A 27,842-nucleotide genomic window follows, 5' to 3' on the forward strand; every position below is an offset into this window, starting at 1 on the left:
CAAAGCATTAGTGAGATTGCAATTGGAATATTGTGTACAGTTTTGGTCCCCTTGCTTGAGGAGGGATGTAATTGTATTGGCGGTGGTTCAGAGGAGGTTCACTAGATTGATTCCGGAGATCCTGTTATCTCAGACTGCAACAGAATCTTGATCGATTGGGCCAGTGGGCTGACGAATGGCAGATGGAGTTTAATTTAGATAAATGCGAAGTGATGAATTAAGGTTGATCGAATCAGTGCAGGACTTACTCAGTTAATACACAGTAAGTAGTTTCACAACACCAGGTTAAAATCCAATAGGTTCATTTGGGAGCATGGGCTTTCAGAGCACTGCCCTTCATCAGATGAGTGGAGAGTTGGGTTCACAAGCAGGTTACATATAGACACAAACTCAGTTACAAGATAATGCAAGTTGGAGTGCAAGTCTGAACAGGTAACCAAGTCTTTACAGGTGCAGACAATGCAAGTGGAGAGAGGCACAGGTTAAAGAGGTGTGAATTGTCTCCAGCCAGGACAGTTAGTGACTGCAACTCCACATCGTTACTCAGTTAATAGCAGGGGATTGGGGAAAGTTACAGAACAAAAAGATCTAAGGGTACATGTACATAGTTCATTGAAAGTGGAGTCACAGGTGGACAGGGTTGTGAAGAAGACATTTGGCATGCTTGGTTTCATCGGTCAGAACATTGAATACAGGAGTTGGGGCGTCTTGTTGAAGTTGTGCAAGACATTGGTAAGACTACATTGGTCACCCTATTATAGAAAGGATATTAAACTCGAAAGAGTGCAGAAAAAATTTACTCGGATGCCACTGGGACTTGATGATTTGAGTTATAAGGAGAGGCTGGACAGACTGGGACTTTTTTCTCTGGAGCACAGGAGGCTGAGGGGTGATCTTACAGAGGTCTGTAAAATAATGAGTGGCACAGATCAGCTAGTCAACACCTTTTCCCAAAGGTAGGGGAGGCTAAAACTAGAGGGCATAGGTTTAAGGAGAGAGGGGAGAGATACAAAAGGGTCCAGAGGGGCACTTTTTTCACACAGAGGGTGTGGTGAGTGTCAGGAACAAGCTGCCAGAAGTAGTATTAGAGGCAGGTACAATTTTGTCCTTTATAGAGTGTTTAGACAGTTATTTGAGGGATATGGGCCAAATGCGGGCAACTGGGACTTGCTTAGTCATTAAAAAAAAGGGTGGAATGGACAAGTTGGGCTGAATGGCCTGTTTCAATGCTGTAAACTTCTATAACTTGATGACTCTATGAGGAGATTCACCAGGATGCTGCCTGGGATGGGACATTTAAGTCACAAAGACAGGTTAGGTAGGCTTGGGTTGTTTTCATTGGAGCAGAGAAGACTGAGGGGTGAGCTGATTGAGGTGTTCATGATCATGAGGGGTATAGACACGATGGATAGGGGACAGCTGTTCCACTGAGGTGATGGATTAGATACGAGGGGATGCAAGTTAAAAGTGAGGGGTGGGAGGTTTAGGGGGCATTTGAGGAAAAACATTTCTTACCCAGAGGATGGTGACGGTCTGGAATGCGCTGCCTGGGAGGATGGTGGAGGCGGGATGCCTCACATCCTTTAAAAAATGCCTGGATGATTACTTAGCATTCCATAACATTCAAGGGTATGGGGCAAGTGGTAGCAAGTGGGATTAGGTGGGAAGGTCAGGGCCTTTCATGCATTGGTGCAGACTCGATGGGCTGAAGGGCCTCTTCTGCACTGTGATGTTCTGTGATTCTGATGAGGGGTTTGTCTTATGAAGAGAGATTGGGCAGCTTAAGGTCTTTACTCCCTGGAGTTCAGATGAATGAGAGAAGGTGTAACTGAGGCGTACAAGATGATTACGGGAATTGAGAAAGTAGACATGGAGAGGATGGTTCCTCTTGTCGGGCAATCCAGGACAAGTGGTCAGAGTTTTAGGAAAAGGGGTGGCAGGTTTAAAGCGGCAATGAGGTGAGTTACTTCTCTCAAAGGGTCATGAGTCTGTGGAATTCACTCCCCAGAGTGCAGTGGATGCCGGGACTTTGAGTCAATTTAAGGAAGAGATGGATGGAGTTTTAACTAATAATGGGTTTGAAGGGCTATGGGGGGGGCGGGCAAGAAAGTGGAGTTGAGTCCGTGATAAGATCAGCTACAATCGTATCGAATGGTGGAGCAGGCCCAGGTTCCCTGCTCCGAGCTCGTGTGATTCTTACCATCAAGCGGAAGCTCCCAAGATATGGGGCTGAATTAGCCCAGTACCCTGGCTAAAGAATCTGGGGGACAGAGCGGGAGAGGGGTACTTCAGCTTCTCCACCATGTACCTCTCGGCTTCTCTATCTCTCTCTTGATGGGCCGAATGGCCTCCTTTTGCACTGTAGGGTTTCCAGTGACTGCTCAAAACCCAATTCTTCAACTAACTTTCCAACGCTGGTACATTTCGAGATTTGAAACATTTTTTGGCTTCTCGGTGTCAGATTTGGTTGTTAATGCAGTTATGAAGCTTGATTGTTTTAATTACAGTAAGGGCAATGTATAAACGCTGATTGTTGTGTTGACATTGGGTGACCTGAACAGTGATTATTAGAAGCTACTGGAAAACTTGCCAAAGGCTTTGGCTGGAATTCTCTGGCTGTCCATGCTGGTGGCATCTTCCAGTCTCGCTGATGGCACACCCCCATCACGGGTTTCTGGTGGCACGTGGTGCAGTTAATCCCATTGACAGTGCCGGGACCAGATGATCCGGCTTCAGTGAATGGCATGCTGCCTCTCACCATGGGGAACATGTCACAGGGAGGCCGGAGAAACTCCCTCAATTATCACCAGTAGGAAACACTCTAACCACCGCCCCTTGACATTCAATGGTGTTACAATCATTGAATCCCCCAAGGGTCAACATCCTTGGGGTTACCATTGACTAGAAACTCAACTGGACTCACCACATAAACAGAATAGCTACAAGAGCAGGTCAGATGCTAGAATACTGCAGCGAGTAACTCACCTCCTGACTCCCCAAAGTCTAGCCAGATCTACAAGGCACAAGTCAGGGAATGCCTGGATGGGTGCAGCTCCAACAACACTCAAGAAGCTCGACACCATCAAGGACAAGGTAGCCCGCTTGATTGGCACCACATCCACAAACATTCAACCCCTCCACCACCATGGCAGTAGCAGCAGTGTGTACTATCTACAAGATTCACTGCAGCAATTCATTAAAGATCCTTAGACAGCATCTTCCAAACCCATGACCTCTTCCATCTAGAAGGACAAGGGCAGCAGATGCATGGGAACACCACCACCTGCAAGTTTCCTCCAAGCCACTCACCATCCGGACTTGGAAATATATCACCGTTCCTTCACAGTCGCTGGGTCAAAATCCTGGAATTGCCTCCCTAACGGCATTGAGGGTCAACCCACAGCACGTGGACTGCAGCAATTCAAGAAGGCAGCTCACCACCACCTTCTCAAGGGCAAGTAGGGCAATAAATGCTGGCCAGCCAGCAATGCCCATGTCCCACAAATTAATTTAAAAAAAGATTTATTTGCATCAGCTCAGGAAGAGCAGGAGGACTCCTCCACTGGCCCTATTTACATCTCTAGCCAACTGTGAGGTCCTGACATGTCCCGTCCACCCCCAAGGCTTTGATTAGCTGCCCTCCGTCTGCCAGCTTTGTGCCTGCGGCTCTCTGTTACTAAGGTTACTAAGGTTTCGGGATTCTAAGTACATGACATGCTGAAGCATTTGCAACAGTTTTCAGCCAAAAGTGCTGAGTGGATAATCCAAAGCGACCTCCTCCAGAGGTCCACGGTACCACAGATGTCAGTCTTCAGCCAATTCAATTCACTCTACCTGGTTTCAAAAAATGGCTGAAGGTACTTGGATACTGCAAAGACTGTGGCCCTTGGCAATATTCTGGCAATAACCCTGAATGATGAGTTCGGCTGCTCGAGAGCTTGCTGCACCCTTTAGCCAAGTTGTCCTCCTCTGCTGTACCGTGGCTGTGAACCATGGAGTGTGAAAGAGGGCCGTTATCTTTACAGGAAGCTACAATATTCTAGCAATAATACTGAATGATAAGTTTGGCTTCTCCAGAGCTTGCTGCACCCTTTAGCCAAGTTGCTCCAGTACCTGTTGCCACTGGAAGAACTTTGGAAAAACAAAGGAGCTAGTCATCGAAGCAGAAAGGAGAACATGCCCCTGTCTGCATTAACGGGGATGAAGTAGAAATGGTCTAGAGCTTCATGTTGTTAGGTGTCCAGATCACCAATAGTCTGTCCTGGTCCCTTCACACCGACACTGTAGTTAAGAAAGCCCATCGATGCCTCCCCTTTCTCAGAAAATGAAGGAAATTTGGCATGTCAGCTACGACTCCCACCAACTTTTACAGATGCACCATTGAGAGCATTCTTTCCGGTTGTATCACAGCTTGGTATGGGCTCCTGCTTTGCCTGAGACTGCAAGAAACTACAAAAGATCATGAATCTAGCCCATTCTATCACTCAAACCAGCCTCCCATCCATTGACTCTGTCTTCACTTCCCACTGCCTCAGAAAAACAGCCAGCAAAATTAAGGACCCCACCCACACCGGACCTCCTCTCATCCACCTTCTTCCGTCGGGAAAAAGCTGCAAAGTCTGAGGTCACGTACCAACCAACTGAAGAACAGCTTCTTCCCTGCTGCCGTCAGACTTTTGAATGGACCTGTTTGCATCAAGCTGATCTTTCCCTACACCCTAGCTATGACTGTAACACTACATTCTGCACTCACTTCTTTCCTTCTCTATGAATGGTATGCTTTGTCTGTACAGTGCACAAGAAACAATACTTTTCATTGTATGTTAATACATGTGACAATAATAAATCAAATCAAATCATATCATAGTATCTAATTCATCCCAATCCCATGCTCTGTTCCCCAAAATAATTCCCATCAGGTATTTAACAAGGCTGATTTGGCAATGGGAGATGCATCAACAGTCATCAGTCTGTAGCTTTGGGCTACTGCTCTGTTGTAGCGTGGCTGTGAGCCACCGAGTATGAAAGAGGCCATTATTTTTACAGGAAGCTACACCTGGTAGCAGCACATTCATTGTGGCAGCAGCTTGTGTGTTTTACAACTGCACTGCAGCAAGATGTCAAGGCTCCTTTGACAAACACTCCAAACCTGTGACCTCTGCCGCCTAGAAGGACAAGGGCAGCAGATACATGGGGACACCACCACCCGGAGGTTCCTCTCACTCACCTTCCTGACTTGTAAACGCATCGCCGTTCCTGCACTGCCGCTGGGTCAAAATCTTGGACATCTCTCTCTAACAGCAGTGTGGGTGTACCTACATCACAGGGACTGCAGCGGCTCAGGAAGGCAGCTTGCCATTCACCATCTCGAGGGCAAATGCTGGCCGAGCTAGCAACGCCCACATCCCTTTAAATAAAACAGAGAATCCCTAATCCCCTGCTGCTTTGCGACAATCAATTGCCTCTCATATTGATTCGTTCAACCCAGGCAGTTGCTGTCTTAAGGGTGGCACAGCTGTTAGCACTGCTGCCTCACAGCGCCAGGGATGCAGGTTCGATTCCTGGCTTGGATCACTGTCTGTGTGAAGTCTGCACATTCTCCCCGTGTCTGTGTGGGTTTCCTCCAGGTGGCCCTGTTTCCTCCCACAATCTAAATAAGTGTGGGTTAGATGGATTGGCCAGGGTAAATTCTCCCTCAGTGTATCTGAACAGGCACCAGAGCATGGCGACTAGGGGATTTTCACAGTAACTTATCAAATCATCGAATATAGATCATAGAATCCCTACAATGCAGAAGGAAGCCATTCAGCCTGCACTGACAACAATCGCACCCAGGCCCTACACCCCTAACCCCACATATTTTCCCTGCCCACATATTACCCTCCTCATGTATTTAACCTGTATTTACCCTGACAGTAAGGGGCAATTTAGCACGGCCAATCCACTTAACCCGACTCAAGAACAGCTTCTTCCCTGCTGCCATCAGACTTTTGAATGGACCTACCTTGCATGAAGCTGATCTTTCTCTACACCCTAGCTATGTCTGTAACACTACATCCTGCAGTCTCTCCTTTCCTTCTCTATGAACGGTATGCTTTGTCTGTACAACGCTCACACTCCACACTTTGGAATGTGGGAGGAAACCGGAGCACCCGGAGGAAACCCACGCAGGCACGGGGAGAATGTTCGAACTCCACACAGACGGTGATCCAAGCCGGGAATCGAACCTGGGCCCCTGGCGCTGTGAGGCAGCTGTGCTAACCACTGTGCCACCGTGCTGCCCATGAACCTTCTTGCGCTGTTAACATAAGCCTCCTTGTGACACTAATGAATAAACCTTCAACTGCAAAACTTTAAAAACCCTTTGCCTCGGACTTTCTCTGTTACTGACCCACTTAACGCTGCTCAGTACAAGATGTTAGCATGAAGTGGATTGGATTTGCCTGCAGGTCCCCGTGACCCCCCTCCCCCCCCCCGGCCTCCACTCCATCGGAGAGATTAATAGTTTATTCCCCGGCAACCCGTGTTCGGAAAGCCGCCCCCGGGGGAAGAATATGAATGTCAGTTTACAGCTGAAATTCCATCGTGGGTGGTCCCGCTCGCTACTCTGATTAGACTAAATTGACTTCTCGTCCTGCGATGGCTGCACTCTATAATTAAATATCGATCCAGATTTGCAAGTGGGGCTGCAGCAGACCTGTGACAGTCGTCAGACAGCTGGGTGGCTCAGTGAGGTTTCACGGTTGGTATCGGGTGGTGTGGGGGGGAGGTGGCGATGGGATAAAAGTGATACTGTGGGGCTGGAATGTTTAGCGCCCGTCCCACAGGCCCTTTGAAACGTTCGCCGTGTCGCTTTTTATTTCCAGAGGTGTGAGGTTCTTAATGAAACAGCACCATATTCTTTGCGGTGTTAAAAGTGCTGCAATTGCGCGATTCCCTTATTTTATCACAGCTGTCAGCAGCACCCTTGGCTGAGGGCAATTATTTCACCGCAGGGAGAGGGCAACTCAACATGTTAAAGCAGAGAGTTAAAGTGAAAAGGTCCCACTGTGGAGAGATTGGTAAACTGGCAACAATAATTCGAGAGGGTTTCTGATAGACCAAAGATTTGATTTATTATTGTCACATGTGTTAGTACACAATGAAAAGTATTGTTTCTTGTGCTCTCTACAGACAAAGCATACCGTTCATAGAGAAGGAGAGGAGCGAATGCAGAATGTAGTGTTACAGTCATAGCTAGGGTTTAGAGAAAGATCAGCTTAATGCGAAGTAGGTCCATTCAAAAGTCTGACAGCAGCAGGGAAGAAGCTATTCTTGAGTCAGTTGGTATGTGATCGCAGATTTTTGTATCTTTTTCCTGATGGAGGAAGATGGAAGAGAGAATGTCCAGGATGTATGGGGTCCTTAATTATGCTTTTCCAAGGCAGCAGGAAGTGTAGACAGAGTCACTGGACCGGAGGCTGGTTTGAGTGATGAACGGGGCTTTGTTCATGACCTTTTGTAGTTCCTTGCGGTCTTGGACAGAACAAGATGGTGAGACAGTGAGGGGTACAAATCAGACAGGGTGTGTCAATGGGTCAGTCACAGCCTCTACAGTTTGAATGGCATGGTGGCACAGTGGTGAGCACTGCTACCTCACAGCACCAGGGACCCGGGTTCAATTCCGGCTTTGGGTGATTGTGTGGAGTTTGCATGTTCTCCCCATGTCTGTTGGGTTTCCTCCAGGTGCTCTGGTTTTCCCCACACTCCAAAGGTGTGCAAGTTGGGTGGATTGGCCATGCTTAATTGCCCTTTAGTGTCTAAAGATGTGTAGGTTAGGGGAATTATCATTCTAAATTATTCCTTTGTATCTAAAGATGTGCATGTTCGGATGATGGGCCATGCTAACGTATCCCTTAGTGTCCAAAGATGCGCAAGTTAGGTAGTTTGGCCATGCTAAATTGTCCCTTAGTGTCCAAGGATATGCAGGGTACGTTGATTGGTCATACTAAATTGCCCCTTACTATCCAAGGATGAGTAGGTTAGATAGATTGGTCGTTCAAAATTGCCCCTTCGTGTCTCAATCTGTGTAGGGGGGTTGGATTAGTGGGGTAAATATGTGGGGTTACAGGAACAGGACCTGGGTAAGATGAGTTGGTGCACACTAGATGGGCTGAATGGCCTCCTTCTGCACAGTAGAGGTTCTATATTCTCCCAAAAGGTTGTGAATCTGTTGAATTTGCTCCCCCAAAGTGTGGTGAATACTGGGGCAGTGAGTAAATTTAAGGAGGAGTTAGACAGATTTTTAATTGAGTATGGGTTGAAGGGTTATGTGGAGAAGGCAGGAAAATGGGGATGGGGAACATATCAGCCATGATCAAATGGCAGAGCAGACTTGATGGGCTGAATGGTCTAATTCTGCTCCTATAGCTTATGACTTTATGAACTAGGAAGTTCTGTGGAACAAAGGGACCTTGGCATGTTTATCCATAGATCTCTGAAAGTGGAAACGCGTGTTACTAGGGTGGTGAAAAAGGCATATGGCAACACTTGCCTTTATCAGTCAAGGCATAGATTACAAAAGCAGGAAGTCATGTTGGAGTTGTATAGAACTTTGGTGAGGCCACAGCTGGAATACTGTGTGCAGTTCTGGTCGTCACATTATAGGAAGGACATGATTTCGCTGGAGGGGGTGCAGAGGAGATTCACCAGGCTGGGATGGAACGTTTAACTTATGAAGAGAGGTTGGATAGACCTGGGTTGTTTTCATTGGAGCAGAGAAGACTGAGGGGGTGACCTGATCGAGGTGTACAAGATTATGAGGGACATGGACAGAGTGGATAAGGAGCAGCTGTTCCCCTTAGTTGAAGGGTCAATCATGAGGGGACATATGTTCAAGGTGAGGGGCAGGAAGCTTAGGGAGAATGTGAGGAAAATCTATTTTACCCAGAGGGTGGTGATGGTCTGGAATGGGCTGCCAGAGAGGGTGATGGATGCAGGCTCCAAAGGAAGTTTCAGAAGAGAGTTGGATACATATTTGAAAGTGATGAATTTAGAAGCCTACGGAGAATAGGGCTGGAGAATGGCATTGGCTGAGTGTGGATACAATGGGCCGAATGGTCTCCTTTTGTGCTGTAAAATTCTCTGATTATTGCATTGCTGATTGTGGGGATAGCGGGGTTTGGAGATATGGGCCGGATTCTCCAGTCTTGCTGGCAGCACACCCCTGCCCGTGGGTTCCCTGCCAGTGTTGGGTGACGTCATTCCCATTGACAGCGGCGGGACTGGAGAATCCCGCCGCAGCAAACAAGGTGCCACCTTCCTTTGGTGGGGAATATGGAGCTGGGAGGCCGGGGAACCTCATTCGCTATTGCAAATTGACTGAGACTTTTTTGCTGCACAACAACAGCGACTCAATATCATTAAATACTTCATTGGCTGTAAAACGCTTTGAGATGTTTTCCGTGCTGTGGATTCCATGATTCTGTCAAATTGGGATGAGCTTAGAGGGGCATTTTGGTTGGCATGGGCCAGTTGGGCTGAAGGTCTATCTCAGTGCTGTAGATTCTATGACTGTCTGATTCTACGATCTGAGGTCATACAAAGGGGCTACATAAATACAGGCTCTCCCTTCAAGGTCAGGATTCTCTGGCCCTGCACGTCCCACTACCACTGCCAGCGAGCACAGAGAATTTGGCGCTCAGCTAAAATCCATCCACTGCAGCGGGACTGGAGAATCCCAGCCATGGGTGAGGTCGGAGAGTTCTAGCCAAAGTCTTTCTATGAAGCACACCATGCTCAGTTGCTTCTGCTGGAAGACATGAAGTGTATCTGCTGATCACAGATTGATATTACCCAAGAGATCTGGAAACATGTCAGGGCCCTCAGTGTGAGAGTTCCTTTGCATTATAATTGCAGACTGACTTGTAAACTGATCGAATCTAATCTTTCTCTTATTTGCTGCCAGCTTCACTCGGACGTTGATCGGGGAGACGGTTCAGTCAAGTACATCCTGTCTGGAGAAGGGGCAGGATCTATCTTCATTATTGATGAGAGCACGGGGGATATCCACGCCACCAAAAGACTGGACCGTGAGGAACAGGCGTACTACGCGTTACGTGCACAAGCTGTCGACCGGTTAACAAACAAGCCCGTCGAACCCCTGTCTGAGTTTATTGTGAAGATACAAGACATCAACGACAATGAGCCGAGGTTTCTGGATGGTCCATATGTTACCAGTATCCCAGAAATGTCTCCCGTAGGTAAGCTTATAATGGCATCTAATATCAGCTTGTTATTCCCGGCTTTCTTCCAACTGTGTCGATGATAGTTACGCGTGTTGGTTCTGACACTGGGCTATTCTATGTGGCATCTGCATTTTCAGCATCAACTAGAGTTGTCACCAATACTTTGTGAACATAGCCTATAATAGCCTATTCTTGTTCCTATGTAACAGTGATTAACAGTGCTGCCTCATAGCACCAGGGACCCGGATTCGATTCCTAGTTTGGATCGCTGTCTGTGCAGAGTTTGTACATTCTCCCTGTGTCTGCGTGGGTTTCCTCTGGGTGAACATAAGAACTAGGAGCAGGAGTAGGCCATCTGGCCCCTCGAGCTTGTTCCGCCATTCAATAAGGTCATAGCTGATCTTTTCATGGACTCAGGTCCACTTACCCGCCCGCTCACCATAACCCTTAATTCCTTTACTGTTCAAAAATTTGTCTACCCTTGCCTTAAAAACATTCAATGAGGTAGCCTCAACTGCTTCACTGGGCAGGGAATCCCACAGATTCACAACCCTTTGTGTGAAGAAGTTCCTCCTCAACTCAGTCCTAAATCTGCTTCCTCTTATTTTGAGGCTGTGCCCCCTAGTTCTAGTTTCACCCACCAGTGGAAACAATTTCCCTGCTTCTATCTTATCTGTTCCCTTCATAATCTTATATGTTTCTATAAGATCTCCCCTCATTCTTTTGAATTCCAATGAGTATGGCCCCAGTCTACTCAGTCTCTCCCCATAATCCAACCCTCTCAACTCTGGAATGAACCTAGTGAATCTCCTCTGCACCCCCTCCAGTGCCAGTATATCCTTTCTCAAGTAGGGAGACCAAAACTGTACACAGTCCTTCAGGTGTGGCCTCACCAGCACCTTATACAGCTGCAACATAACCTCGCTGTTTTTAAACTCCATCCCTCTCGCAATGAAGGACAAGGTTCCATTTGCCCTCTGAATGCAGGCTCACTTTTAACATTCAAGAGAAACTTTGGCAGGTACACGGATGAGAGGGGTGTGGAGGGATATGGTCCAGGTGCAGGTCAGTGAGACTAGGCAGAAAAATGGCTTGGCACAGACAAGAAGGGCCAAAATCCCTGTTTCTGTGCAGTCATATTCTGTGGTTCTAATTATCTCCTGCACCTGCAAACCAACTCCTTGAGATTCCTGCGCAAGGACACCCAGGTCCCTCTGCACAGCAGCATGTTGCAATTTTTTACCATTTAAATAGTAGTCCATTTTGCTGTTATTCCTACCAAAATGGATGCCCTCACATTTACCAACATTGTACTCCGGGTGCTCCGGCTTCCTCCAACAGTCCAAAGATGTTAGGTTGATTGGCCTTGCTAAGTTCCCTCTCAGTGTCAGAGGAACTAACAGAGTAAATACATGGGGTTACGAGGATAGGGCCAGAGTGGGATTGTTATCAGTGCAGGTTCGGGTGGGCCAAATGGTCTACTCCTGCCCCTAGTTTCGACGTTTCTATGCTTGACAGGGTAGGCTCAATAGGCTGAATGGCCTCTTTCTGCACTATGGAGATTCAACAGTTTTGTGAGTTTGGTAAAAAGAAATAAGTATTGTGTACAGTTTTGGTCTCCTTTTTTGAGGAAGGATGTTCTTGCTCTCGAGGCGCGAAGGTTTACCAGGCTGATTCTGGGGATGGCAGGACTGATGTATGAGGAGAGATTGACTAGGTTAGGATTGTTTTCGCTGGAGTTCAGATGAATGGGGAGGTGGGGATTGGAGGGAAGACCATTTAGGACGGAGGTGAGGAGACATTTCTTCACCCAAACAGTGGTGAGCCTGTGGAATTCATTACCACAGGAAGTAGTTGATGCCAAAACATTGAATGTATTGATGAGGCGCTGGATATAGCACTTGGGGCAAATGGGATCAAATGTTATGGGGAGAAAGCAGGATTAGGCTATTGAGTTGGACGATCAGCCATGATCGTGATGAATGGCGGAGCAGGCTCGAAGGGCCAAATGGCCTCCTCCTGCTCCTATCTTCTATGTTTCTATGTAAATCTATCATTTCATCTTTCAGATTAATAATCGATCCATCACCAATTACCATGGATCTCAGTGATTTCCTAATTTTTGCACAAAGAATTGTTTCCTCATTTTATTCCAGAAAAGTCTGGCCCTAATTTTTAGTCTCACCCAGGAGTCCTCAGCCTGCGGACCCAGTTTCTACTCATTCTGTGTTATTATTTCCCCTCAATACCTTCAGAACCTCTGTCAAAATCACTCTAGTCCTTCTACATTCGAGGACATACAACCTCAGATTTTGTAACCTCTCCTTGTAATGATTTAACCCTTGGGGGCCTTGGAGTGGGTTTTCTGTATTGAACATAGAACATAGAACCCTACAGTGCAGAAAGAGGCCATTCGGCCCATCGAGTCTGTACCGACCACAATCCCACCCAGGCCCTATCCCCATATGTTACAACTAATCCCTCTAACCTACACAACCCAGGACGCTAAGGGGCAATTTTAGCATGGCCAATTAACCTAACCTGCACATCTTTGGGCTGTGGGAGGAAATCGGAGCACCCGGAGGAAACCCACGCAGGCACGAGGAGAATGTGCAAACTCCACACAGACAGCGACCCGAGCCGGGAATCGAACCCAGGACCCTGGAGCTGTGAAGCAGCAGTGCTAACTACTGCGCTACCGTGCTACCGTATTGCTCACACTTCTATCCCAGTCAATGCCCATGAAGGAACCCTGACTGCAGGGAGACCATACCCGAAATCAGGCTAAACAGGCAGAGAGAGGGCCTACCACCCTTCACTGACCAATCCCATTAGCTGGCTGCTCCGGCAATAATCCCAGCAATACCAGAACTGAGTAGCGGGACTCTGGGATGAAGTGGACATGGATCCTGGAGTGGGTTCAGTCAGAGTGGGGATGTGGGGGGTTAGTTCTGGATGGGGAGGGATTAGGGTGTCTCGGGAAGAGGAAATGGACAGGGAGACGGGGGAAGAGCTGTTGAGGGGGTGGCTATAGCTTCTCGATACCAGACAGGGAAGAAGAAAGGGGTGGGGAGGGGGGCATTGGCGGAGGAAGCTGCCTCCAATGTACGCCCAAAGAACCTACCCCACCTTTCCCCTGCCTTTTAAACAACTTATTTTTCAAAAACTGGCCTGCCCACCTGCCCACACCAACCGTAGGTAGTGGGTTATTCCAGTCAATTGGCTTGGTAACAAGCTCAATTGACAGCATCTCCTCTGCACACCCCCTCTTAATTGGCAGGCGGGCAACTCATTTTGGTGCCCGCCCACCTGCCAGGTTATGGGGGCACATCTCAGTGTTGGGCAGAAAGATGGGGAGGGCTTGCCAACTCTCACAATGTCTGTATCTCGCTGTCGTAATCGGCCTGGCCTGGGGGCTTAAAGTCTACTGTCTCCAAGTACCCTTCCCAAAGTATGGTGCCCACAACTGCTCACATGACTCTTAACAAGGGGAGGCAATTGCATTGTGGTGTTGTCATAGTCATAGGTTTACAGCATGGAAACAGGCCCTTCAGCCCAACTTGTCCATACTGCCCTTTTTTTTAACCACTAAGGTAGTCCCAAGTATCCTCATTGGCCCATATCCCTCTATACCCATCTTGTCCACGTAACTGTCAAGACAAAATTATTCCCACCTCTACTACTGCCTCTGGCAGCTTGTTCCAGACACTCACCACCCTCTGTGTGAAAAAATTGCCCCTCTGGACTGTTTTGGACCTCTTCCCTCTCACCTTAAACCCATGCCTTCTAGTTTTAGACTCCCCTATCTTTGGGAAAAGATGTTGACCTTCTGGCTAATCTATGCTCCTCACAGGACTAGTATTCCAGAGGCCCAGGGTAACATTCTGGGGATGCAGGTACGAATCCAACTACGGCAAGTGGTGAAATTTGAATTCAGTAAAATGCTGGAATTGAAAGATGACTGTAAAACTATTTGTTTATTGTCTTAAAAAAAATCATTTGGTTCACTGATGCCTTTGAGGGAAGGAAATCTATGACCCTTATCTGGATCCAGCCTATCTGTGCCTGCAGAGCCACAGCAATGTGACTGACTCTTAGTTGTCCTCAGGAATGGGCAATAAATGCTGGCCCAGCTAGTGCTGCCTCACTGAATATTTTTAAGGCAAAGATAAATGGATTTTTGAACAGTAAAGGAACATGGGCGAGTAAGTGGAGCTGAGTCCACAAAAAGATCAGCCATGACCTTATTGAATGGCAGAGCAGGCTCGAGAGGCCAGATGGTCCACTCCTGCTCCTAGTTCTTATGGTCTTGTGTTTATCCCATGAACGAACATAAAAACTACTCATTGAAGAATAGATTTTGCTATGTTGAGGAGGTAATCTGTGATAGGCAAGTGAATAGATATCTCCTGGAAAGAGAAAGATAAAGGGGTGAATTTATCCGTCCTGCCCACCAAAGGAATCGCAGCGGGCGAAGGGCAGATCATGGGAAGGTCCATTAACCTTGAGTGGGATTTTCCAGACTCCGGGCGAGCGTGGCCGAAAAATCCTGCCCAATGACTTGTTTGGGATTGGTCCAATAGTTTCTGCAATTGGTGGATTGTGGCACAGAAAATATCAATTGGTTGCTGTTCCAAAATCCACCATGCCCTATCCATCATTCATTTGTTGGGTTGTTCTCTGGTCCTGTACAACAATGAAACAAACTTACCCTCACAATAGTCATGATAAATACTCAGCATTTAATGACTTTGATGCTATTTATTCACACAATCCAAACCTTTACTATTAAATCTTTAAACAGAGTGAAAAATAAAAGTTGGCACGATATTGCAGAGTCTGCCCCAACATTGATTTAGAGAATTCTCGACATTATTATTGTACATTCAAAATTATAACTGCTAAAACACCCACTAATATTCCATCTGCAATGCATAAATATTAATGGTTGTTTCTTTCTTACTTTCACATGATTAATAGTCATTGAAGATCACTAATATAGTGATATAAATAATTGATACGTTTAATAAAATATTGTTAAACTGCTAGAACTAATTATTATTTTATTAAATCTGGAATAAATGTTTTCTACATTTTATCTTCCCTTCTCCATTTTGTCTGCTTCCACCACCTCCTCTTGGAGCACATTCCAGGCACTTACCACCCTCTGTGTAAAAAACACTTGCCCCACACATCTCCTCTAAACTTTTACCTAAAACCGATGACATTTCCACCCTGGGAAAAAGTCTCTGACTATCCATTCTATCCTCTGTGCCTCTCAGAATTTTGTAAACTTCTACCCTTCGGCCTCCGACGTTCGAGTGGAGACAAGCCAAGTTTGCCCAACCTCTCCTCATAGCTAATACCCTCCAAACTGGACAACATCCTGGTAAATCTTTTCTGTACCCTCTCCAAAGCCTCTGCATTACTGAGGAGGCGATGGTCCAGTAGTATTCTCGCTCCACCACCACCGATGGCAGCCGATTCCACTCACTCACCACCCCCTGAGTGAAGAACTTACCCCTGACGTCTCCTCTGTAACTGCTCCCCAGCCCCACAATGTGGGGTCCTTTGATGCTGGATGCTTTGCCGAGGCAGAGGGACGTGTAGACAGAGTCAATGGACGGGAGGCTGGTTTGCATGATGGATTGGGCTACACTCATGACCTTTTGTAGTTCCTTGCTGTCTTGGGTAGAGCAGGCGAGCAGTTAAGCAGCAGTGCTAACCTCTGAGCCACCGTGTCGCTTTCCCCGTGGAAGGACTTTGGAAATAAAGCTTCTGATGTAATTTGTGGTTGATTTGCACATTATTGCCAATTTGGCAGTGGTTCGCTGATGTTCTCGATTTAATGCGTGATGCGCTATGTTTCTGTGCAGGAACGTCAGTGATACAGGTGACGGCAACTGATGCTGATGATCCAACTTATGGAAGCAGTGCCAGAGTGGTGTACAGCATCCTACAAGGACAGCCATATTTCTCCGTCGAACCCAAGACAGGTGACAATCACTCACAATATCTATTTTGCCCCAACATCTTCAACTGCAGTATCTTGTTTGACCTGGAATGCTCACATCTACTCTGCCGGCTTTTTCTGCGTTCAGTGTGTTGGAACCAGTAACAATTCCAAATATTTTTCTCATTTATTTTTGAGCACTTTTGCTTTATTTTTAGCGCGTACTGGTACGTCCAGTGGGGAATTCAGGAGAAACATCTTTACCGAGAGAACGTGCTATCACATTGGAGTGGCTGAGGCAAATAGTGCAGATAGATTTAAGGGGAATCTGGATAAACACACAAGGGAGAGGAGAATTGAATGATGCGGCGAGTGGTTGGGGTCTGGATTTCACTGCCTGGGAGTGTGGTGGAGGCAGGTTCGATACCAGAAACGTAGAAAGCAGGAGAGTCCATTCGGCCCTTGGCCGCCATTCGTCTTGGTCACGGCTGATCATCAAGTTCAATATCCCGATCCCAGCTTCGTGGCACAGCGGGTTAGCACTGCTGCCTCACAGCGCCACAGACTCAGGTTCAGTTCTGGGTTCGGGTCACTGTCTGTTATACCAGCGAACCTGTTATTTCGTTCTCCATTCCACCTGTCTCCTTTCACACATCTATTCCCTCCTTTGACAATCCTGACCCAGTTACCACAGACAGCTCTGAAAAGAAAAACGAACAGCAAATTCCAGCCTGCAATTTAAGAGGGTAGCTACAATTATAGAATCGTTGTGAATCATAGAGAACCGTACAGTGCTGAAGAGGCCCTTCAGCCCATCGAGTCTGCACTGACACGTGGGAAACATCCGAACTCCCACCTAATCCCATTCACCAGCACTTGCCCCCTAGCCCTGAATGTTATGACGTGCCAAGTACTCATCCAAGTACTTTTTAAAGGATGTGAGGCAACTCACCTTTACCACCCTTCCCTCCACAGTGACACAGTGGTTGGCACTGCTGCCTCACAGCACCAGGGACCTAGGTTTGATTCCTGTATTGGATCACAGTCTGTGTGGTGCCTGCACGATCTCTCTGAGTCTGCATTTTCTTCCTCCGGGTGCTCCGGTTTCCTCCCACAGTCTGAAAGATATGCTGGTTATGCGCATTGGCCATGCTAAATTCGCCCTCAGTGTACTGACCAGGTGCCAGAGTGTGGCGACTGGGGGATTTTCACAGTAACTGCATTGCAGTGTTAACGTCAGCCTACTTGTGACACTAAATAAATCAGCTAAACTCCCGGGAAGCACATTCCAGACCATCACCCGCTGGGAAAAAAGTTTCTCCTCACATCCCCCCTAAACACCCCGCACCTCACCTTGAACCTACGTTCTATGTCTATGACCTGTAATTAAGGACCCCATGCACCCCGGACATTCTCTCTTCTACCTTCTTCCTTCGGGAAAAGATGCAGAAGTCTGAGGTCACATACCAACCGACTCAATAACAGTTTCTTCCCTGCTGCTGTCAGACTTTTGAATGGACCTACCTCGCACAAAGTTGATCTTTCTCTACACCCTAGCTATATGACTGTAAAACTACATTCTGCACTCTCTCCTTTCCTTCTCTATGAAAGGCATGCTTTGTCTGCATAGCACGCAAGTAACAATGCTTTTCATTGTATGTTAATACATGTGACAAATATAAATCAAATCAAATCAAAATGTCCTCTCATGACTGACTCTTCAACTAAGAGGAACGGCTGGTCTCTACCTACTCTGTCCATATCTCTCATAATCTTGTCCACCTCGATCAGATCACCCCTCAGTCTTCTCTGCTCCAATGAAAACAACCCAAGTCTATCCAATCTCGCTTTATGACTTAAATGTTCCATCCCAGGCAGCATCCTGGTGAATCTCCTCTGCACCCCCTCCAGTGCAATCACATCCTTCCTGAAATGTGGCGACCGGAACTGCACACAGTGCTCTAGCCTCACTAACTTCCCATTTACCATGAGTCCAAAGGCTCTAATCCCTGTTGCCTGCCCTGAAAGATTATTACATCTGAGGCCTATAGCACTAATTTCTGCTTTATTTCAGTTATTCCTATTGGCCGTCTCAAGAAACAATGTGACTTCATGCCTGAAACAGTGATTAGCACTGTAGCCTCACAGTGCTAGGGACTCGGGTTCGATTCCGGCCTCGGGTCACTATCTGTGCGGACTTTGCACTTTCTCCCATGTTTGCGTGGGTTTTCTCCAGGTGCTCCTGTTTCCTCCCACTGTCCAAAGTTACGTGGTTAGGTTGATTGTTCATGCTAAGTTGCCACTCAGTGCCAGGGGGATTAGCAGGATAAATAGGTGGAGTTAGGGCAGTAGAGTCTGGGTGGGATTATGATCGGTACGGACTCGATGGGCAAATGGCCTCTTTCTGCAGTGTAGGGATTTTATGATTCTATGAAACCCTACTACGTAAAGAGAAAATAATTTTTCTTGGGGCCTTCTCCGTAAAGAGAAACAAAAACAAAAATGCTTCAGCCTGCACTCACTTGCTAAAGTTAAAAAGAGTGGAAAGAAATAAATACGTGAAGGGGAAATGATTTATAGAGCTTTGCGGAAAGACCGGGTGAGTGCGACTAACAGGGTAGCTTTATTTTGAGAGCTGACACAGGCATGGTGGACCATTTGGCCTTCCCTTGCACTGGATTATTCAATATTTTTTATTCATTCGTGGGACAGGGGTGTCGCTGGCTGGTCAGCATTTATTGTCCATCCCTAGTTGTTCTTGGAGGGCAGTTGAAGGCCAACCACATTGCTGTGGCTCTGGAGTCACATGTGAAAAGCAAAGTTCGTTTATTAGTGTCACAAGTAGGCTTACATTAACACTGCAGTGAAGTTACTGTGAAAATCCCCTAGTCGCCGCACTCCAGCGCCTGTTCGGGTACACTGAAGGAGAATTTAGCACAGCCAATGCACCTAACCAACACGTCTTTCAGACTGTGGGGGGAAGCTGGAGCACCCGGAGGAAACCCACGCAGACATGGGGAGAACGTACAGTCTCCACACAAACAGTGACTCAAGCTGGGAATCCAGCCCGGTTCCCTGGAGCTGTGAGAGATGTGCTAATCACCATGCCGCTGCCTCACCAGGCACGATGTAGGCCAGACCAGGAAAGAATGGTAGATTTCCTTCTGTAAAGGACATTAGTGAATCAGGTGGGTTTTTCTGACAATCGACAATGGTTTCATGGTCATCAGTAGATTCTAATTCCAGATATTTTTATTGAATTCAAATTCCACCGTCTGCCATGGTGGGTCCCCATTAGTTAAGTTTCTGGATTAATAATCTAGTGATAATAGCACTAGGCCACCATCTCCCCAAACAATATAACTGTATCATCCAACACTCCATTTTGCTTTGATTTGAACTCCTTTTCCATCCTCAAGCTAGATTAAAAAAGATGCAATGTTCATCTGATGCCCGGTCTAACCACTCGAGATGTAACCCCATTGCCCACCTTTTGCCCTCAACCCCTGATGTCAGCTTTCTTGTCTCTCTTTGAATGGTGGCCCATTCCCTGCCCATTCTCCTTCTGCAGTGCAAACCGCGTCTCGACTTTACAAGGGAAATGGTAAAAATGGCACCCTTGCCTTGGCGACTATGAATTACAAAGTCTTTTCTGCTTCAGACTTAAAATAAAAATAAAATTACAACATAGCTGATGACTTAGAGGGAGAGAAGCACTGGAGGATTAGTTGGAATAATTGAATAGCTCTTTCAGAGAGCTAGGAGGGACAAGCTGGGCCGAATGCCCTCCTTCTGTGCTGCATCATTCCGTCTTTCTATGCTTCGGGGTGAGAAAAAAGACTTTGCACGTGAACTACACCCCCTCTCCCCCCCCATACCGCTGTGTGAACATAATGCATCCATTCACTGACCACAATCAAGAGCGTGACGGAGGCCCATCTCATCTCATGTAGCTTGTGTCTATTACATGCCAGATGTCACACTCCAGCTGTCATCCTTCAAACTTTGCTCCAGGTGCCAAACAATTTGACTGGAAGCCTGAAGGTTACCGTTCTGTCCCAATTAGCAACATGTTCCTTTGCTAATCAGTTCTGGAGATCTGTCCACTGAGTAATCTAAGGAACAGAAGCAGGAATAGGCCATAGGGCGCCTTGAGCTCACTTCACCATTCAGTCAGACCCTGGCCAATCTTCCACATCAGTGGGTAGTGTGGTTAATGCAGTCTACATGGGTTTTAGCAAGGGTTTTCACAAGCTTGAGTTGTTTCCTTTAAGTATACTTATTAGTGTCACAAGTCAGCTTACATTAAAACTGCAATGAAGTTACTGTGAAAATCCCTGAATCGCCACATCCGACGCCTGTTCGGGTACACTGAGGGAGAATTTAGCACGAACAATGCACCTAGCCAGCATGACTTTGGACTATGTGTGGAAACCAGGTACCTGGAGGAAACTCGCACAGACACAGAGAAAATGTGCAGACTCCACACAGACAGTAACCCAAGCTGGGAATTGATCCCGGGTCGGTGGCACTGTGAGGCAGCAGTGCTGCCGTGTTGGCCTGTCCCACGTTGCCAACTGCTTAGAAAGGTAAAAGGCCATGAGGTCTGGGAGAAGTGGGAGGTTGGATCCAACACCGACTCAATGGCAGGATGCATAGTGATCTGGTCAATGGATGCTGTTGTGATTGGAAAGCTGTGTCCAGTGGTGTTCTGTACAGTTCAGTCCTTTACCCTTTGTATTTCATAGTATATATCAGTGACTTAGATTTATTGGTAAGGGATATAAGTAAGAAGTTTGCAGATGATGGAGAATCTGGCTGTGTGGTTGATAGTATGGAACAAAACTGCAGATTGCATGGAGATGACAATTAACTCATTAGATGGACAGAAAAGCAGCACGTTGAATTGGAGAAGTGTGAGGGAGGACAAATGAGGCAAGGGAAGGCAGAATAAATGTAAAGCAACTGCATGGATATCTGCATATCCCTAGAGATAACAGGAAAGGTAGATAAGGTGCTTAAGAAGATTTATGGGATACGTTCCTTAATTAGCACAGAATGTAAGATTATGTAAAGTCATGCTCAAACTGTGTAAAACTATAGGACTGTTAGATTTAGGAGCAGAATTAGGCCATTCAGGCCATTGAGTCTGCTCTGCCATTCAATCATGGCTAATAAGTTTCTCAGCCCCATTCTCCTGCCTTTTCCCGATAAGAACATAAGAAATAGGAGCAGGAGTAGGCCATCTAGCCCTTCGAGCCTGCCCCGCCATTCAATAAGATCATGGCTGATCTGAAGTGGACCAGTTCCACTTTCCCGCTTTCTCCCCATAACCCTTAATCCCCTTGTCTATCAGAAACAAACCTTTAGTCCCCTTACCCATCAAGAATATCTGTCTCTGTCTTAAATACACTTAATGACTCGGCCTCCGCAGCCTTCTGAGGCAATGAATTCCACAGATTCACCAACCTCTGGCTAAAGAAATTCCTCCTCATCTCAGTTCTAAAGGGCCATCTCGTTACTCTGAGGCTGCGCCTTGACTGTAGCTGGAGAACTGGCCACAACTTTACAGGAAGGATGTAAGCAAGGGTGCAACCAAGATTCAAGAGGGCGCTGTCAGGGTGTTTAGATGTGAGGAAAGATTGGATAAATTATGAGTGTTTACTGTGAGACTAGGAAGGCTGAGGTGTATAAAATTATGAGGGGCGTACAGAGGGTGGCACAGTGGTTAGCACATCTGCCTCACAGTGCCAGGGACCCAGGTTTGATTCCCAGCTTGGGACACTGTGCGGAGTCTGCATGTTCTCCCTGTGTCTACATGGGTTTCCTCCAGGTGCTCCAGTTTCCTCCCACAACCTGAAAGACATGTTGGTTGAGTACATTAACCTGAACAGGTGCCAGAGTGTGGCAACTAGGTGAGTTTCACAGTAACTTCATTGTAGTGTTGATGTAAGACTTACTTGTGCCTAATAAATTAACTTTAAAAAGGGCAGGAAGGACTTAAGTTAGCAGAGAGATCAATAACTGTTGGGTATAGATTGCAAGAAATTGTAGAAGGGCATTAAGGATAATTAATTTTATGTAGAGAGTGATGGAGGTTTGGATCCCATTGTCTGAAAGGTAGATGCCCTCATTGCATTTAAAATATACTTTGGGGTGACATGGTGGCACAGTGGTTAGCACTGCTGCCTCACGGCGCCAGGGACCCAGGTTCAGTTCCCAGCTTGGGTCACTGTCTGTGCGGAGTGTGCACGTTCTCCCCATGACTGCATGGGTTTCCTTCAGGTGCCCCAGTTTCCTCCCACAACCCGAAGGATATGTTGGTTAGGTGCATTGGCCATGCTAAATTCTCCCTCAGTGTAGCCGAACAGGTGCCAGAGTGTGGAGGCTAGGGAATTTTCACAGTGAACACTTCATTGCAGTGTTAATGTAAGATGACTTGTGACACTAATGAATAAACTTGAACTTTAAGACTTTGATTCGCATTTGAGATGCTAGAACCTACAAAGATACTGAGCTTGAGCTGGAACGTGGCTTCAGAAGGTTGAAGAACATTTTAGCCTCTAAACTTTCTATGCTCCAAACTCACCTTTCCCACTCTATCCCTCTGTTCCTTGGTTCCCTGAGTGTCCAAAAGCCTGCCAATCCCAGACTCGAATATACTCAATGATGGAGCATCTCTGGGATACATAATTTCAAATGTTCATAACCCCTTTTTGTCTTCTCAGCCTTAGAGTCATAGAGGTTTACACCATGGAAATTGGCCCTTTGGCCCAACTTGTCCATTCCGCCCAGTTTTTACTATTAAACGACTCCCAATTGCCTGCATTTGGCCCATATTCCTCTATACCCATCTTACTCATGTAACTGTCTAAATGTTTTGTAAAAGACAAAATTGTGTCCGCCTCTAATACTGCCTCTGGCAGCTTGTTCCAGACACTCACCACCCTCTGTGTGAAAAAATTGCCACTCTGGACTCTTTTGTATCTCTCCCTTCTCACCTTAAACTTATGCTCTCTAGCTTTGGACATCCTACCTTTGGGAAAAGATATTGACCATCTAGCTGATCTATGCCCCTCATTATTTTATAGATCTCTATAAGATCAGCCTCCTACACGCCAGGGAAAAAAAATCCCAGTCTCTCCATCTTCTCCTTATAACTCAAACCATCTAGTCCCAGTAGCACCCTAGTAAATCTTTTCTGCGCTCTTCCCAGTTTAATAATATCCTTTCCATAATAGGGTGACCAGAACTTTACGCAGTATTCCAAGTGTGACCTTACCAATGTCTTGTACAACTTCAGCAAGATGTCCCGACTCCTGTATTCAATGTTCTGACCAATGAAACCAAGCTTGCAGAATGCCTTCTTCACCACTCTGTCCACCAGTGACTCCACTTTCAAGGAGCTATGAACCTGTACCCTAGATCTCTTTGTTCTGTAACTCTTCCCAATGCCTGATTACTAAGTAAGTCCTGCCTTGGTTCAATCTACCAAAATGCATCACCTCTTATTTCTCTAAATTAAACTTCACCAGTCATTCATCAGCCCACTGGCCCAATTGATTAAGATCCTGTTGCAATTCTAGATAACCTTCTTCACTGTCCACTATGCCACCAATCTTGGTGTCATCTGCAAGCTTACTAACCATGCCTCCTATATTCTCATCCAAATCATTAATATAAATGATGAGTAACAGTGCACCCAGCACTGATCCCTGAGGCACACAACCAGTTTGAAAAACAACCCTCTACAACCACCCTCTGGCTTCTGTCATCAAGCCAATTTTGTATCCATTTAGCTACCTCACCCTGGATCCCGTGAGATTTAACCTTATGCAACAACCTACTGTGCGGTACTTTGTCAAAGGCCTTGCTGAAGTCCATGTAGACAACATCAACTGCACTGCCCTCATCTACCTTTTGTTTACCTCTTCGGAAAACACGTGGAGTGGAATAGCAGGGAATGAATAATTAGGCCTCTAAGCTGAAGAGAGCAGAAGCTGAAATTGAAGGGTGTGAGTTGGGGTTACTTTGGACAGTAAAATGCAGTAAGAAGTCTCACAACACCAGGTTAAAGTCCAGCTGGTTTATTTGGTAGCACGAGGTTTCGGAGCGCCGCCCCTTCGTCAGGAGAGTGCCCTGATGAGTCACCAGATGAAGGGGCAGCGCTCCGAAAGCTACCAAATAAACCTGTTGGACTTTAACCTGGGTGCTGTGAGCCTATTTACCGTGCCTACCCTAGCCCAGTGCCGGCAACTCCTCATCATAAGGTAAAGTGGACAGAGACGCAACTCAACACTTAGCCCTTCCGTTTTCACGGAAAATGCTGGTCTGCCAGCGACGTCTGAGTCCCACGAATGAAGAAAATGAAAAGTGCCATTTAGATTAATCACGCCTTGTTTTTCTGTAACTGACGGACGTAAGTATCGCAAGTTGTGTTCCATAGCTCTGATGGGATGTTTCGACAAGACGCAATTATGTCTGAGGTAAAGTTCTCCGATAAAACCTTGTGGAGCTGGCTCCTAAGTGCCGTTGAAGAATTATGATTCCTGTTTCAGCTCAGTTAAGTGAAAAGCTGAGCCTCCTAACAGCCTTTGCTGAATACACACTGTCAGGCTCCTGGCACTAATTAATTTTCAATCGCTTCATCAACACAGACAACAGAAATTCATTTTTAAAGTCAGCGTTTCATTTTTTTTTCCTTTCCCCCCCCCCACCTCCTTTTACCGCCTCGTTCCATCCATTGCCTCGGAAAGATCATTAGCAGCCCGTGGGCGCCAGAGGGCCACGTGGCATCGATCATCGAGGCCGATTAGGGGGGGGCGCAATTAAGCTTCACAGAGACATCAGAATTGGGAAGGATTTTACAATTAGGAGATTTCATGACGCCGGTTCTCAACAAGTGATCAAGTGCGCGGAGGCGAAGGGCTGAACTGTAGCCCCTCCCCAGCCGCGACTCATTTGTACAGACAGCACAAAGCCTGTCATTAACAATCAACGAGACTCTGAGTCGGTGGAAAATATCTGCTGGAAAACCTGTTAGTGTTCTTTTAGGAAAAAAAGGAGTAGGAGTCACAGATTAAACGTGCACCCTGTGTATTGAATGGGGATGATAGGTTACACACAGGCCCATCCAGCCTTCTTAGAAGTAACTAATACGAATCCCTACAGTGCAAAAGGAGGCCATTTGGCCCATCAAACCCACACTGACAACAGTCCCACCCAGGCCCTAACCCTAACCCCACATACAATCATAGAATCCCTACAGTGCAGAAGGAGGCCATTTGAACCATCAAACCCGCACTGACAACAGTCCCACTCAGGCCCTATCCCCGTAACCCCAAGCACCTATCCTGTTAATCCCCCGACACTAAGGAGCAACCTAGCAGGCAGTCCACCTAACCTGCACGTCTGTTCCTACCGCCACTCCAGTAGCGCTCTCCAGATCACAAGTAGGCTTACATTAACGCGGCAGTGGAGTTACTGTGAAAATCCCCCAGTTGCCACAATCCGGCGCCTGTTCGGGTACGCTGAGGGAGAATTTAGCGTGGCCAATGCACCCAACCAGCACGTCTTGCGGACTGTGGGAGGAAACCAAAGCACCCGGAGTGAAACCCATGCAGACACGGGGAGAATGTGCTGACTCCGCACAGACAGTGATCAAGGCCGGGAATGGAACCGGGGTCCCTGCTAACCACTGTGCCACCGTGCACCCAGATTGATTTCTGGGATGAGAAAGTTGTCCGAAGGCGAGAGAGTAAATAGAATGAACTGAATTGAACAGAATCACAGGATTGGTGCAGTGTGGATGGAGGCCACTCAGCCCATCTGGCAATAAATGGTAGCATATTATTTGCCTTTGTTGTGATGACATCTCCAGGATGGATGTGAAGATACTGGAGAGAGTGAAGGAAAAAGAATCACAAGAATGGTTCCAGGGATGAAGAATTTCAGCTTGGAGGAGTTACCGTTGTTTTCTTGGGAGGAGGGAAGGCTGAGAGGAGATTTGGTAGAGGTGTTCATGAGGTGTTAGGATTGAGCAAGTAGGGAGAACTCCAGCTGGGTACGAACTGGGGACTTATACAACGTAACTCCCTGCTCCTGTGCTCCGTGCCTCTGTTAATGAACCCCAGGATGCTGTATGCTTTATTAACCATCCCCTCAACCTGGAACAACGTATGCACATATAGTGGAGCACGGTGGCACAGTGGTTAGCACTGCTGCCTCACAGCGCCATATACCTGGGTTCGATTCCCGGCTTGGGCTGCTGAGTGTGTGGAGTTTGCACGTTCTTCCCGTGTCTATGTGGGTGTCCTCTGGGTGCTCTGATTTCCTCCCACTGTTCAAAGATGTGTGGGTCAGGTGCTTTGGCCATGATAAATTGTCTTTTAGTGCCCTGGGATGCATAGGTTGGAGGGATTAGCAGGATAAATATGTGCGGTCACGGGGATAGCTTAGGTGTCATTGTTGTCGGTGCAGGCTCAATGGGCCAAATGGCCTCCACCTGCATTCTAGGGTTTTGATATACACCCAGGTCCCCCTGCTCCAGTATCCCCTTTTTAATCATTCCCATTCTTTTATGTGGATCAAGGGTGGAATTTTCCTGTCCCACCCACCACAGGAATTGTAAAAGGGAGAGGCGGGGGCACGAGCCATGCAAAGGACCTTGGGTGGGATTTTCCGGCCTTGAGGCGAGCACACCTGGAAAATCCCATCCAGGGACATTCCAAGATTTGGAAGGGGGAAGACCATTGAAATGTTTAAAATCTTTGGCAGGACAGATGGTGAAAGGCCGTTTCCTTGGCTGAAGAATCCAGAACCAGGGAGCAGCATCTAGGGGTGGCCACCTAAGGCTGAAATGAGGAGAAAATTCTTCACTCGGCAGCTTGTGAATTCTTGGACTTTTTGGTTATTGACTTTAATCGAAACTGGGATCAGGAGATTTCGGGACATTCAGGGAATCGAGGACACTGGAAGTTGGGCGGGAAAGTGGAGATGACGTTGGAGATTAGCGACAGGCCAGAATTCTCCAAGCTTGCCCACGGCTGGGATTCTCCAGTCCCGCTGCAGTGAGTGGAATTTTGGTTGAGCATCAAATTCTCCATTCTCGCTGACGGCCGTGGCGGTGTGTGCGATACTGGAGAATTCCAGCCATCATCTGACTGAATGGTGGAGCAGTCTTGAGGGATTACATGACTGACCCCTGTTCCTATTTCTAATGCTGATAAGCTGCATTGGCGTTATTAACATAATTATGGGAATCTATAGAATTATAGAATACCTACAGCACAGAAGGAGGCCATTCGGCCCATCGAGTCTTACTGACTGCAATCACACCTAGGCCCTATTCCCGTAACCCTCATTTACCCTGTTGACCCCCGACACTAAGGGGCAATCTAGCATGGCCAATCAACCTCAAAAAACAGCGAGGTTATTTTGCAGCTGTATAAGGTGCTGGTGAGGCCACACCTGGAGTACTGTGTACAGTTTTGGTCTCCTTATTTGAGAAAGGATATACTGGCACTGGAGGGGGTGCAGAGGTGATTCTCTGGGTTGATTCCAGAGTTGAGAGGGTTGGCTTATGGGGAGACACTGATAAGACTGGAATTCAGAAGAATGAGGGGAGGTCTGAAAGAAACATTTAAGATTATGAAGGGGATAGA

The 27,842-nt window shown here is 47.0% G+C and overlaps 1 protein-coding gene across 1 annotated transcript in view; it reads left to right on the plus strand.

Moving 5' to 3' along the window:
- The window catches only part of LOC145346862 (cadherin-7-like), a 167,743-nt gene that overhangs the window by 36,527 nt on the left and 103,374 nt on the right, over positions 1-27,842 (plus strand). The window contains exons 3-4 of the mRNA XM_080194706.1: positions 9,947-10,241; positions 16,103-16,222. Of these exons, the coding sequence (XP_080050832.1) occupies positions 9,947-10,241; positions 16,103-16,222 (415 nt within the window). The remainder of the gene's footprint in view (positions 1-9,946; positions 10,242-16,102; positions 16,223-27,842) is intronic.

The sequence above is a fragment of the Carcharhinus amblyrhynchos genome, chromosome 8 (assembly GCF_965287045.1).
Source record: "Carcharhinus amblyrhynchos chromosome 8, sCarAmb.v2.hapA, whole genome shotgun sequence".
Lineage (NCBI taxonomy): Eukaryota > Metazoa > Chordata > Chondrichthyes > Carcharhiniformes > Carcharhinidae > Carcharhinus > Carcharhinus amblyrhynchos.